The sequence below is a fragment of the Lingula anatina genome, chromosome 1 (assembly GCF_051362555.1).
Source record: "Lingula anatina isolate TDL-2025a chromosome 1, LinAna3.0, whole genome shotgun sequence".
NCBI classification, from domain to species: domain Eukaryota; kingdom Metazoa; phylum Brachiopoda; class Lingulata; order Lingulida; family Lingulidae; genus Lingula; species Lingula anatina.
This window is the reverse complement of record NC_141767.1, coordinates 41,969,479-41,983,381: the sequence shown is the minus strand read 5'-3', so window position 1 is coordinate 41,983,381 and position 13,903 is coordinate 41,969,479. Positions and strand designations below refer to the sequence as shown.

The window sequence follows — 13,903 nt, the reverse complement described above, 5'->3', positions numbered from 1 at the left end:
GGGTTTAAGGTGTGTGTCTATGTGTACATGCGTGTACTGTACGCATTACCATGAATGTCGTCATCAGTTTTGAGCATCCTTTGGGAATGCAATGTTGGATCAATACAAATGGAACGAATTCGAGTGGGCAACTTGACTTGATTGCTCCTCTCTGAACCAAACTGATACATCTGCAACATGTGGTCTAGGAATGTTATCCAATTGTCCTTCCACAATAGCTGACCATGATCACCTGAAAAATTGAAGGCCCTTTAAATTTCTTTTCCTTTATACAGTGGAATGGTACAGAGACTATGAAAAGGCCTTTCAGATTAAATCAGTTTTGCTTCTGTAAGACCTACTTACAAGTAAATTCTATTGTTTACAGTTTTTTCAGTCACTCAGAATGACAATTAGCTTTAAGCATAAACTTTTCTATTTGTGGCAATATATCTTCTTTATAAATTCCATTTCACCTACCTATATTGTTTGTTGACAAAACGCCACGGAATGTTGCACCATAATCATATCCTCTGAGCCTAAGCTCTTTGTAGAAATCATCAGATGTCAATTGTTTCCACTCTTGGGATGGATCTTTCCCATTTTCTGACACCCATTCCTCAGGTGTTTGTAATCCTGGTTCAGCAGGACTATGGATCACACCACTTGCTACAAGACTACCACTTTCACAAATTTCAAAGCCTCCTGTAGTCTGCAGTATTCTGATTTCAAGTGATGTCTTGGCTGCGAGTAAAAGATATGAATTTATGAGACACACTGTAATAATAGTACTCCTGGGATACCCCCTTTCAAACTAATTTTTAGTCTGATAGTTAGAGTTAGAAGTAAGTGTGAAAGTAGGCGAGTTGATGTATGACATCAGTATTATCAGTGTATTATGAACAACAATACTGACTGACGTACCATCTTTTGATAAGACTGTTGCCTGATGTATTACAAAATTTTCAAAGTTCACTGGTATCTGTTGATAAAACTGCCCTTTCATTTTTGCCAAGGCTCTCCAAGCTAGCACCAAGTATCCTGTAAATCAGACCAAATTTAAAGTACTATATAAATAATATGCATGAATACATTAGGAAAATTTTAAAAAATGACGAAAAAATTATAATACAAGTAAAGAAACAAACTAAAAGTACCTGTGGCAGGAAAAAGAACTCTGCCATCTAACATGTGATCCACTAGATAATGATCTGGTGACTCAGAAGATACATCCACCTCATACACATAGTCTGCACTTTTCCCACTGCTCTTGGACTTTGCCTGAAAGTCATCCTGAGTTGGCACAGCAAAATCCTGGGAATGGTCCCACTTCACCAGGTGAGATATCATAGGGGTGCCACTGGGAACTGGGAAATGAACTGGCGGGTAAATGTTCAGAGGGTGTGGATTTGCACCATTCATATACAACCTGAAAGTAAATGTTTTATTTTTTTCCTGTATGACAATCGCAACATATAAACAATGGAAGTTTGTTGAATCTGTAGAGACATTCCAGAAAACAAATTACTTTCACTTTTGTTTTCCTTTTAGGGGGTAGGTCATACCATCATATCCTATTGCAAATGGAAAAAAAAGCTAAAGCTACTTGTAAAGTAACATTTTCAGGTTCCTTTATGAAGCATCATATAGATTTAAATTAACTGTTTGTTTATTTTGAACATACTTTCCTATATTGGTCCAAAAATACTCTAAATTGTTTGGATGCCCTCTCTTCATCAGGCTAAGCAGAGTGCATTGTGAGTCCAGTGATCTCTTGAGGATGGACTGCAGCAGACAGTGTGGAGCTACCTCTACAATGATAGCATTCTTAGGGACATGCTGCAGTGCCTCCTGAAACAGCACAGGACTGACCAGGTTGTTGACGTAGTAGTCTGCAGATGACATCTGTGCAAGAGAGGTGTTCCATTTGGTTTCTGGGATAGAAGAACTGATCCATCTAGGGCTTCTTGGTTTGGGGCTTTTTAGGACCTGTATATATAAACCAAGATGTTATTACTACTATGAACCAACATGTTATATAACATTTGGTTTGTTTTACTTTCTTTTTAAGAAATTGCACACTAATACTCACTTTAAATTGTTTGGAAAAATTATAAATAAGTGTTTTTGTGTCATATTAATAATTACCAAAAAAATTTATTTACAAAATTGCAACCCACAGATGGAAGTTTTACAAAATTGTGAGTTTTTTTTAAATAGAGGCGTATAACAGTAATTATTCTGGGACTAGCAAGTGCAATTAAATACCTTTTCCATGGCCTCTTTCAACTTGGGTGAAACTTTTGACATGAAATAGGAGTGAAAAGCAACGCCAGATGTTTGAACCTCCCTTGCAAACACTCCTTGGTCATGTAGCTCCTGAACAAACTTAGTCACTGCAGTTTTGGGTCCAGAAATGGTCACTGAATCCAGAGCATTGTGACAGGCAGGAACCACCCCCTCTGGACATCTTTCTTGGCTCTCTGTCCAGTTCAAACCTGGGACATGAAGTATCAAACAAATATTATATATTGTGAAATATTTGTCTTTGCAAAACAGGACCATGGTTGTTACTAACAGTCCCTTGGCTACCTTGCAATAAATTCCAATTGCAATTGGATTTTCTTTTGCCATTCACAGGTTGTTTTGGTTTTAAACTGACAAAAATAATTTTTAAATTTGGCTAATGTATGATGACTCAAAAGTAGTAATTATGTTAACTGATTATGAAACTAACATAAATTAAGGTTTAAAAAAAACACCAAAACAAGAACATTTGTTTTTAAAATCAAAATAAGAATTTGTGGGATAATGTTTTCATGTATGAAAACATACCAACAGCAGCCATGGCCCCCTCTTCTAAGTTTGCCTCCATAATACATGTTCCTCTCCAGTATGCTGCTAGCACAGTCTCCTCTGCAGTCATTGAGTCATCAGCATAGCCACAGGCAAGCTCACCAACAGAATGTCCAACAATTCCATCGGGCTTTATACCAAGTAGCTTCAATGTGTCTACAAGTGCCACCTGAACAAGAGTTTATTTTATGAACAACCATAGAAAATGCATGCACTATATATAAAAGATATCCTGTAATATATTAATATTTTGCAATATATATATTCATATATACCAGTATGTTTAAAACATATGGTGTATAAAAAGGTAATATCAACAGTACATAAATGATTTGGTGCCTCTTAAGCAAGAGATGTCTTCTTGCTTTGATTATGATTACCATTTATAATAGTTTGTAAAAAATTATCAGCATAAAATTAAGATGATTTTTGTCTGTGACTAAATAATTCAATGCGTAATAACCTGTATAGCTGCAATTCCCACAAAAGAATTAACTGTGCTTTTTAAAGTTTCTTCTGTCCCGTTTAGAAGCAGGTCAATCAGGTTGAAACCCACATATTGCAAGTAGCCATGTGACCTCATGATGGACTGTTTGAACACTTCTATTTGCATCAGTGCTTCCCCCATACCATGCCACTGTGTCCCCATTCCAGGGAATACATACCACACTGGTCGTGGCTCAATATGGCAGATCTTAGAGAAACAAAAATGCCTTATCATTTGATACATATATTTTGGTGCATCAAATAAAGATTCATTCATTAAATAAATTAAACTGTTAAACTAAATTTAAAATGAATTTTTGCCTTTTCTTTGTATACACAAGTTTGGGATCTGAAATAAATATAGTTTATTTCATGTATCCATCTTAAATACAGTACCTGTATTTCCTGTAACTCATTCGTGCTGAGCAATGTATAACCTCTATATGGTTGCATCTTAGGGTCATCAAAAGCATTTTCATACAAAAGGGCTTGGAGATTTAGGTCTTTTGGGTTCTTTTTTACTTCTTTAAGAACATGTTGTACACCTTGAAAAAAAATGTAATAAATTAGAGCCAAACCTGTATTAACAGGTTTATTAATATTAATCTATGCAAGACTTGCAGAGAGAATGTTTTCCATTTTCTGCTCGTTATACATATATAAAATTAGGACACATGGTTTAAAAGCTTTTTTTTTTTTATTTACCTTCCTCTGTCCGACCACAGAAAGTAAACAATTTTGGCTCTATCCCCGCTGAAAAACTCTCTGCTTCTTCTTTTTGGTCATTTGACATGAGAATCAGATGGGCATTTGTTCCCCCAAACCCAAATGAACTCAACCCAACAAGTCCTCCATTCCATTTTGTACACTCAGTGACTACTTTGAGTCTTCCATCCGATAATCCTGGAATATCTGGGTTAGGCGCTGAGTAGTGTAGATTTGGTGGAATAACACCATCTTTCATGAATATGATGATTTTTGCGAGAGCTGCCAATCCTACAAAAGAATGGATGTAACAAGTTTCAATTAGCTGATATATCAAATCACTTCATTAATTATTGGTTAAAGGCAGTGACCTTATGTAAATCATGGGTTTTCCTTAATACTGCTTACTTTACTAATCAACTTACGCATTTTTACATGATTTAAGTTTTTTTCATTAGAAAAAATTAATTCACATGTCATTATTGCAGAGTGAATGCATATTATATATATATTTACTCTGAAATTGTGTGTCATAAATTAAGAAGTCAGCCTGTTCACTCATTCAACCAGGCAGAACACCAAGTTTACATCGGTCATACCTTTTGTCCTAAACAATACATAAAATATTCAACTTGCCAGAAGTAGCTTCGGAATGTCCCATGTTGGATTTGACAGATCCAATCAGCAAGGGCTCACTTCTCTCTTGACAGAAGACCTCAGTTACTGCGTTGACTTCCTGTCTGTCTCCTGCTCGAGTTCCAGTGCCATGACATTCCACATAAGAAACTTCTGAAGGGCTCAATTTGGCCTCTGCATAGGTTTCAGTCAACAAAGCCTTTTGCATTTCTCCTGATGGGAATGTGATTCCTGGAAAATTATATCTATATTGTATAGTATAATGCAAAATATTTACATACACCAACATTTGAAAAATGAAAAGATATATATAATATGGCTTGCAATAAAAGGTTGCTGAGTGGGCACACAAAAAGATATTTTACAGTGTCTGCAAGATATCAAAAACCGACCTTTTTCTTTCCTTCCATCTGCATTAGTCTTTGAGTTTAGAATCTTACAGTATATGCGTTTTGCTGCAGGAGCTTTTTGTAGGTAAACAGCCACAATGCCCTCACTACGGCAATATCCATTGCCTGCAAAAACCCAATCATAAATAAACATGAACTTGTTTAAATGAAACAGCAATGTTACATCCTTGAATAAAATTTCCAGTTGCACTAGTTTGAATTTAACATTTAACATAAATTTAAAATCTTTAGACTTGCTGAAAAAAGAAATCTGATTGAAAAAGAAAATTCAATGTTGGGCACGAAGGTGTGTTTCTTTTCTTCTTTTTTATGTGTTCCCAGTAGGTAAGACACTCAAAAGATGTTCTATTATCGAAAAAAAGCACAAAATGCTTTCCAAAATACAGGAAAGTCTACCAATAGATTGTTATGTATTTCACCATAGTTTTCACAAAAATAATGGTAAACATCTGATGGCAACCGTTTTAGTTCTTTGCCTGCATTTGAATGAAATAAATGCCTCACCTGACGCATCAAACGATTTGCAGGCACCTTCAGGAGATAGCATTTCTAGTTTCTGGAACTGTAGTGAGGTACAAGGCTTTAGACATATATGTGAACCTGCCACTATGGCAGATTCACATTGGCCAGACTGAATAGCCATTATAGCTTGATTCATGGCGACAATGCTCGATGAGCAGGCTGTATCTATGACCATACTTGGACCTGAAAGAAATGGAGAGAGCAATGACAGGGCAAAAAGTACGTTTTGCTGGTTGAACACATTGAATATGAATGAAACACAATAACACTCATTTTAAAGCGAATAAGGAATAGTAAATAAATAACTGAACAGTTAGAGAATTCTTTAAAATAAAAGGTTTTCATTGACTACTGTAAAGTTTGTTTTACTTATTTCTAGACATTTACGGACATTTCTCATATTTGTCGTTCATTGGAATATTATCTTTTAATATGTGTATAAGGACACGAAAAAAACGTCCACACCACCTCTCTTGATTAACACTTACCATTAAAATCAAAGTAAAAAGTCAGTCGATTTGCAAGCATTGCCGGCTGACAGCCTGTCATACTGTAACCAATCAGAGTTTCAGGATCAGAAGACCACGCCTCCATAGCATCAGAGCCAGCTGAACCAACAAAGACGCCTATCCTGCTGCCTTTAGCTTGGGAAATGTTAATGCCTTAAAGTTTGAAAGCCATAGTGTTATGTATATTCAGTTATTACATATATAGTTTTAGTGACAAATTTTATAAAAAATTTTACTTTTAGTAACATCAGTTTAGGCTATAACTGAACTGAACTTTTTTATAGGTAACAAACGATGCTGATTAAACTTGGAAACAGATATAACTGAAAAACGTTCTTAGTGTGCACTACACACTCGAGTGCCTTAAAAACAACAGCTTTGCATACTAAGCCCTTTTTTAAAAAAACGAAAAAAAAATGTTTTGTTCTGGTGTAAAAAATTAAGGTTCAGCCGAACAGAGAGTTCGTTCTACATATGATTCACAGGTTACGCATAGTGTGACTTTGAAGTTAGATTTTGCCACATAACAAAAGCTGACCAAATGCCACCATTATACTTGTAGCTTCAAATAGTATCCCTTAGATATCGTTTCAGATTATCTGCAAAATGATATATGAACGGATATCTTTACTTTCTATGCTGTATATAATTACCGGGGGCAGATAAATGGGTCAATTTACGACCAGAAATTTGAAGAAGGTGCAGTACGTTTTAAAACTCTTTTATGCCTGATAGAGTGATTAATTTGGTTTATCCTTTGGCATGTCGACTTTATTTGGATCGTATAAGAAAATAGTAAAAGTAGTTAATATGCGTGTACTGGGAATCCACGTTCTGTTCAAACGTATCTTTAAGTACTCTCTTACCACAGGGTGCGCTAGTACTCCGTTACAAAACACCGTACATGACACCGGTCTTCCACATATTCATAATCATGGCAATTACGAAGTTTTTGGTAACCTTTAAAATTCTTGGCCGCTGTCTCAAGCCATCCAGAATGCTTTCAAGTGAAGCAATTATCAAAAGCCACTTTTCATAGGCGCAATTGACCCAGCGGGCAAATTATGTTGTTTTAACGTTGAAACAACGTTGAACCATAACGTTGATAATACGTTGGATAAACATTGGATTTGAAAGTTGACTCAACGTCAGATGACAACATTGTATCAACCCCAGTTGTTAGACAACATTCTTGCATGAAAAGACATTAAAATGACCTGAAATGTTTTTATTTTTGGTACAGAACACAGGTACACAATTATAACGTACACTGTAAAAACATCCAAGTGCCTGCTTTGTCTGATTTTTTCAACGCATTTAGCTCCTAAGCGTGTTTAACAAAGTCACAGTCACCTTAACCTGTCTATCTATAACAGAGTACCAAGAACTGTCAACTTTATTAACTTCACTCCATCGCATTTACAGCAACATTCATCCTAGTGTTAGCTGACCTTGCAAGGAATTCAGTTTATTGGAATGTATTTCTGAATAACAAGTTAAGAAAATTCACTATTTCACTAAAGACACAAACAACTGTCATTTTTACTTTAAAACACTTTTTTAAAAATTATTTTGATAAAGTTAGTTACAGTATTGATAAACAAAGTATCACGTTTTCAATAATTTTAAATTAAAATCCATGTCTGCAAGGTTGTGTCAATGACCAAAATACAACGTTGAGTCAACGTCACATTATGACGGTGTTTTGACGTGGCTGGATCAACGTTGATTTTACGTTGAATTTAGGTAGATCAACGGCAATTTAACGTATTAACCTGTTTTCAACGTTGATCCAACGCGACTATGCCTGCTGGGGAGACGCTGGCACCTTCACCCTATATATATAGCAAACACATAATGTTATCATAACGTTACCTAAACTTTCATTTAAAAAATGGTAACGTTATAGTAACTATATAAAAAGTTCTGTGTTTGCTTGCAGTGACCAATGGAGAGGGACTTGGCCGATGGCACATAAGCGCCAATACAACATTGGTCAAAAAGGTTGTCCCATCCCAAATTCCATGTGCTTTTATTTACAAAGGATCACATCAAAGGAGTAAATTGTTAAAAACAGTGTTTTTTATTATTCCAGATATTATATCTGACAGGATTAATGGTTCAGAAAAATACAAAATAGCGGTGACGATATCCATATTTTATGCCATTTATTCAAATTTAATACATGTACCCTCTAAAGTCCAATGTTTCACTTTGGTTCCGCTAGAGGTAAAGAAATGTCCATTAAATTGAAAGGGAATCACCAAGTGTCACCAAATTTACACACTACTAGCATTAGGATGCGCGCGTTAAAGGTCGCGTGTCTAATAGCGTGTGTGTCTACGTTGCACTGCAATTATCTCCTGTAGGTGGCACGTTTACACTTTAACAAGGGTTTTCTATATTGGCCCATTCTTCCTGGAGCGCTTCGAGGAGTTGATCCATATTATTAGGGGGTTGTTTCTCCTCTGCATTGCACACTCCAATTCATGCTACATGTGCTCAGTAGGGTTAAAGGATTTGAGGCACATAAAAATCCATTTCTCGATTTTTGATGATTCAGCACTCAATCTATAGGCCTATACTAGAGATATGTTTGAATCGACCCCCATCCTTTAAAGAGTTTAAAAACCATCTATTAGTAGAAAAAAGCGTTTTAGTAAACCTCACCCCAATATGCAAAAATGAAGCAACATATCTCGGTCACGTGGTACTGTGACAAAATAGACGATAAATGTCTATGAGAACGGAGTAGGGCAATTTTCGTTATGCCTTGGTTGCCGTGGGATGCACCAAAAAGCAGCAAAGGATCTGTCATTCGCTGACAATCTTTCTTTGTCTGTGACGGACGGTCTTCCGTGACTTTCTTACTAACTTCGGTGACAATAGATGTGATGCTCGAGATTATGGACGCCTCAAGTGGTTTAATTCATATCAAAAGCTGACAGTCTTTCAAATTAACTCTCATCAGTTGACAAGCTTACTGATTGCTGATGCATTTTGAATACATGGTACTTGACCAAGAGCTCATTAACAATAAAACTTATTAATTACGCACCGACGCACTTCCCAAGCCAAGTAATAACAGGTAACTGAACCTGTCAGATGCTTGGTGTAGTGGGTTTTAATAGTTTTTCAATATACATCTCTTTTATTTCATGGGTAATGTTATTGGTATTTTAAAAAGACGTTTAACATAGATATTTAAACAAATGAGTTCAAACACGGCCGCGAACATTCATGAAAGTGATCGCTCTCGGGGTATCTTGAAGCATGCGTATGTCCAGGCACTACTTCCATGGAAGAAAACGCGGTTGAGAAAAAACTCGATAAGAGCGGTAATATTTAAGAAAAAAGAATGGGAACTGCTGTAATAAAATGATTCGTAATCCTCATTCGTTACGCGAAATAAAATTTGCTTTGTGTGCTTTGAGAATTTGTTTCTAAAGTGTATTTTAACTGAAATATTAAATAATATAAAAGATTTATAATTTGAAATCCAAATTCTGCGTCTGTACGCAAAACTTTTCGCAAATTTTATTATAAAAAGCAAAGTGTTTTCAAGCTAATTAAATTGTTATCACTTAAGAATGTTTCACAATTAAACAACTAGGGAAAGTACTTAAAATGTGCATCGGAGTTAAGATCAACGTCAGTCTGATGGGTTTTTATATTACTATTAGTAGTTGTACCGGTAGTAGTAGTTGTATCGTTGTTGTTTTTATGACTTTATATTTTTACTGCATTTCACTCTGATGAGCCGTAGGGCTCAAGGGTTTAATAAATTGAATAACATGGACCTCATATTGAATGATCAAAATACACTCAAGTCATTCGAATGCAGTATTTTACACTAGTTGGGATAACCGGAATTAAATGCTGATTAAATAATTCAATAGAAAGGCACCTGGCTTCACTAGAATATAAACCCCTCAGGTAAGAGGAAGGAATCTGGTTTTTCTGAATAATCAAGGTATTTCTTGTACCCTATCGATGGCCAAATAAGACATGTTGCAGAATGCCTCTTGGAAGGGTTGGTGCAGGAAAATATCGCCTGAGGTGTCAGATCAGTCCGCATTTGGAGAGCATCCCAAGCCCATGGTATTAGTACATTATTCTCTCTGGAACAGAACGTTACTGGGGCATGCTTCTGTAACATTCTCAACATATGTCTCACTCAGTTTCCAAGAGGGGACTTCGGGGATGCTACTGGATTCATTGTGTCAACGCACTTGCTCACAGCTTTCGTCTGGGGAGTGGTTTGTTGAAGAAGCAGAATGTTCTGAGGATGGAACCGCCATCTTTGAGCCCTAGTAGACTCCCTACTGAGCACCTGTGGCATGAATTGGTGAGCGTAATGCAGAGGAGTAACAATCCCCAAATAATCTCACAAAACAGAATTATAACCCATATACACGCTATTAGACACGTGACCTTTAACGAGCACATCCTAATGCTAATTTTGTATAAATTTGGTGAAATTTGGTGATGTGTTTTCAATTTGATGGATATTTCTTATCCTCTGTTTAAATCACATTGTAACGCTGGATTTGAGGGGGTGCTTGGTTTTGATTTGAATAAATGGTATAAAATATGGATGTTTTCACCGTTATTTGTATTTTCTGAACCATTAATCCTGCTAGATATGGTATCTGGAATAAAGAGAACTGTTAATAACAATTAACGCCTATGAGGTGATCATTTGTAAATAAAAGCACATAGAATTGGGGTTGGGACAACCTTTTTGACCAATGTTGTATGCCAACTTTCAGCACTTTATTACTTAGAGTTGAGAATAGCACGACGTAAAACAATACACTTTCGCGTCGCTTTGCCCTTGACTTTTTCGTTGAAGTAAATTTCAAGTGGATTTAAGACTGAAAGTTATAATTTTACACTTACCTGCATCTACAAGAGCCTCGTACGTCACTTCCAGAAGTATTCTTAATTGAGGATCCATGACATTGGCCTGCTTGGGATTCAAACCAAAGAAGGTGCTGTCAAATTTCCTGAGCTCCTTCAGTTTACCGTTTCGTCTTGGTAAACCGTGCAGCCCTTAAAATAATAAAACAGACCGATTTCAAACAAAGCACAATGTACAATTATACTCGCTGATGTCTGGTAATGATAAACAACAAACATATATCCAACGATTTAATTCATGTATCACATTTACACATCGCAACCGACAACCATTGTAATTTGCTTTGGGCAGTATACTTTGAATCCAGTGACATCTACAATTTTCAAGTGTGTCATATTTTATTCGTCTTGTTTTCTGTTCTTTTTCATGCGATGTCCGTTCGATGCTCGAACATGTAAACTGCCCATCCCTTTCCGTGAATCTGTCTCCATATCTTTCTTAATGGCAAGTTTAAGGGTATTGCAGCCATTTATTATCATCCAGATACCAAAAATGACGTTTTTACTGCATACAATTTTTCAATAATGCATCTATCGACGTGCTGATTTATAAAAAAAAAACTCGAAAATATAAAATATCGTCTATATTTCTCGTTGCCATGTATAAGCATAGGCAACTCAAAGCTTTAATCGTCAATTTAACACATTTCTATTTCGAGGTGAGATAGCAATTGGCATGGCTCGTAACTTCATCCCTGAACAAGATTTTATCGCGTAAATTGGCAGAGTTGACCACGAGTTTTTGGGTCACAATCCCGTGCCGTCATTTTCGTTTTTAATTTTTTTGTTATGGAGTTATGAGCCCTAAGCCAGCACTATCTTAGATGGCATGTCACAATTCCCGTATGGGTGTAACGAAACTGAGGGTCCGTGTAACAGAAAGTCCTCCCTCCATTTAGTTATAATGGTTAAGGTTAGCTTGACCTAAGTGGGTCAAAATATAGAAAGAGGCTTACCTGCACAAATGATTGGAAGCGGACTCTCTGTCACGTTACACCGGCATTCAATGGACATGCAGTGATCGTTATAATTGTTGAACCTGCTGTTGGTCTCCTTCAGTGCCACCTTTGGTGGTTTGAGGAGGCAAAATAGTAGTAAAGATGTTAAATTTATAAGTCAGTGTAATTCACTTGCATGAATTTGAAAATGTGCATTTCCTTATTCTGACTACGTGTGAAAAATATCTAGGGGGTTGCACGGACAACTTATCGATTTTTAAGGAAGCCGCACGGAAAAAGTACGGCAACTGTACGGAAAGGGGCCTCGTACGATCACTTTTCACGCGAAAAACTGATTTCCCCTACGCGACCTGTCCTGTCTGAAAAATGGCACGGCACCCGCACGTAATGTAACCGGACTCGCAGTACTTACGATGTCAAAAAAAACTTAAAGTAGTTGTTTTATTCATTACAAATATATTTGTTTTTAATGAATTTATAAAAATACCTGGCTCCCAGCGCCTGTCATCTTCTGTGACCATGTCATCTCCATTTAATAAGTGTTCTCGAAATTCCTGAACATTTTCAGATTCTGGTAACCTGCAGGAGAGGCCGCTGATAACAATGTCATCCCGTGTCTCCATATTTTTTCTAAATGACGATCTCCTCTAAAGGTCCTTAATTGTAAAGACACCTTATATGGGTAATATACGTACATGTATGTCCAGTCATATCATTTATGATAAATATGTCACATGCAAAGTTCTTCCCATACCATTTTAGTCATGCAATGGGTCTATTAGGTTGCCGCCATTGCCCATGTTTCTGCAGTGAGAAAGCAAGTCGAAAGAAGACTGAAAAACGTTAATATTGGTAATTTACTTTATGAAAAATGGAATCAGTACGTGGAAATAGAAAAGCATCAAGCTCTCCCTTCATTGCTTTTGGTTCAGAGACTGTCTGTTCGTAGAAGCGCAAAGCGCGAAGGCAAATGAAAGCTGGATCAGCTACACATGTAGTCAATCGTAATTTGATTTGAGGTTGTCACCACTCCCCCTTACTTTCTATCAAATTGTACGCTACGCTTTAGCTACATATGCTATGAGGAGTTTGTACATCTTTGCTTTACTGAAATTTTTTACCTTTTAATCTTTATTTTGCTCCATAACGGGCTGACAGTGATCGATATGTGTGGGCGCAGAGATGACTTTAACTAATGTTTAAGGTGACTACATGTATATTGTTAAGTAATATAATTCTCCGTCAAACACTCCCTGCATGATATACGTTCATGTCATATATCTTGACGACCCTTTAGTAAATGTAAAAATCATCTAACTGTTTTTAGAATTTGGCATGAGATCACACCGCAACAACTTTAACCCTAAATGACCAACGCATACGGGGAATAACAATTAAAGAAAAAAACGTATAGATTCTACATAAGATTTTCATAATGAAATAAGAATTAAGCAACAAAAGTTGCATTTGGCTACGTGTAGGGGCTTACGCTTGGATCCAGATTACCGAAATGGCAATCGTAATTTCTAACACGTGAAAATCTCACAGGCAGTAGCGGTGGTTTTTAAGTATATGTACATGTAGAAGTTTGACTTGCACGATTAAGTTCAAAATCACACACAGTCATGTATTGTTTCTGCGCTCACTTAATATTCAATGGTCAAAACGACATGCAACCTATCTTGTCTAATTAAGCCAGACATGCTCAAATGCCATGACTTGTCTCGTTGGTCATTCAGGTTATGGGACTCTGAACTCATGGTCACTCTATACCAGGACCGCAGATTAATGAAGTGCACCAAAATTTTTATTGTCAGAATAATATTCTTGTATAGAGAGAAAGCAATGTTGGTTCAGGTCAAGGTCCAGGACCCATATTTCCTGACACAATGTGCCTTACGTAGACATCTTTTTATTT

The 13,903-nt window shown here is 36.5% G+C and overlaps 1 protein-coding gene across 1 annotated transcript in view; it reads right to left on the bottom strand.

Annotated features, from left to right (window-relative positions):
• The window catches only part of LOC106163103 (fatty acid synthase), a 23,711-nt gene extending 9,808 nt beyond the window's left edge, over positions 1 to 13,903 (bottom strand). Inside the window, exons 1-16 of the mRNA XM_087010916.1 lie at positions 12,473 to 13,903; positions 11,006 to 11,158; positions 6,083 to 6,256; positions 5,577 to 5,777; positions 5,055 to 5,177; positions 4,640 to 4,893; positions 4,027 to 4,351; positions 3,718 to 3,866; positions 3,299 to 3,529; positions 2,815 to 3,004; positions 2,248 to 2,477; positions 1,664 to 1,968; positions 1,137 to 1,408; positions 904 to 1,020; positions 460 to 723; positions 50 to 232 (exon numbers count right to left, since the gene is read on the bottom strand). Of these exons, the coding sequence (XP_086867042.1) occupies positions 50 to 232; positions 460 to 723; positions 904 to 1,020; positions 1,137 to 1,408; positions 1,664 to 1,968; positions 2,248 to 2,477; positions 2,815 to 3,004; positions 3,299 to 3,529; positions 3,718 to 3,866; positions 4,027 to 4,351; positions 4,640 to 4,893; positions 5,055 to 5,177; positions 5,577 to 5,777; positions 6,083 to 6,256; positions 11,006 to 11,158; positions 12,473 to 12,608 (3,307 nt within the window). The 5' untranslated portion in view covers positions 12,609 to 13,903. The remainder of the gene's footprint in view (positions 1 to 49; positions 233 to 459; positions 724 to 903; positions 1,021 to 1,136; positions 1,409 to 1,663; positions 1,969 to 2,247; positions 2,478 to 2,814; positions 3,005 to 3,298; positions 3,530 to 3,717; positions 3,867 to 4,026; positions 4,352 to 4,639; positions 4,894 to 5,054; positions 5,178 to 5,576; positions 5,778 to 6,082; positions 6,257 to 11,005; positions 11,159 to 12,472) is intronic.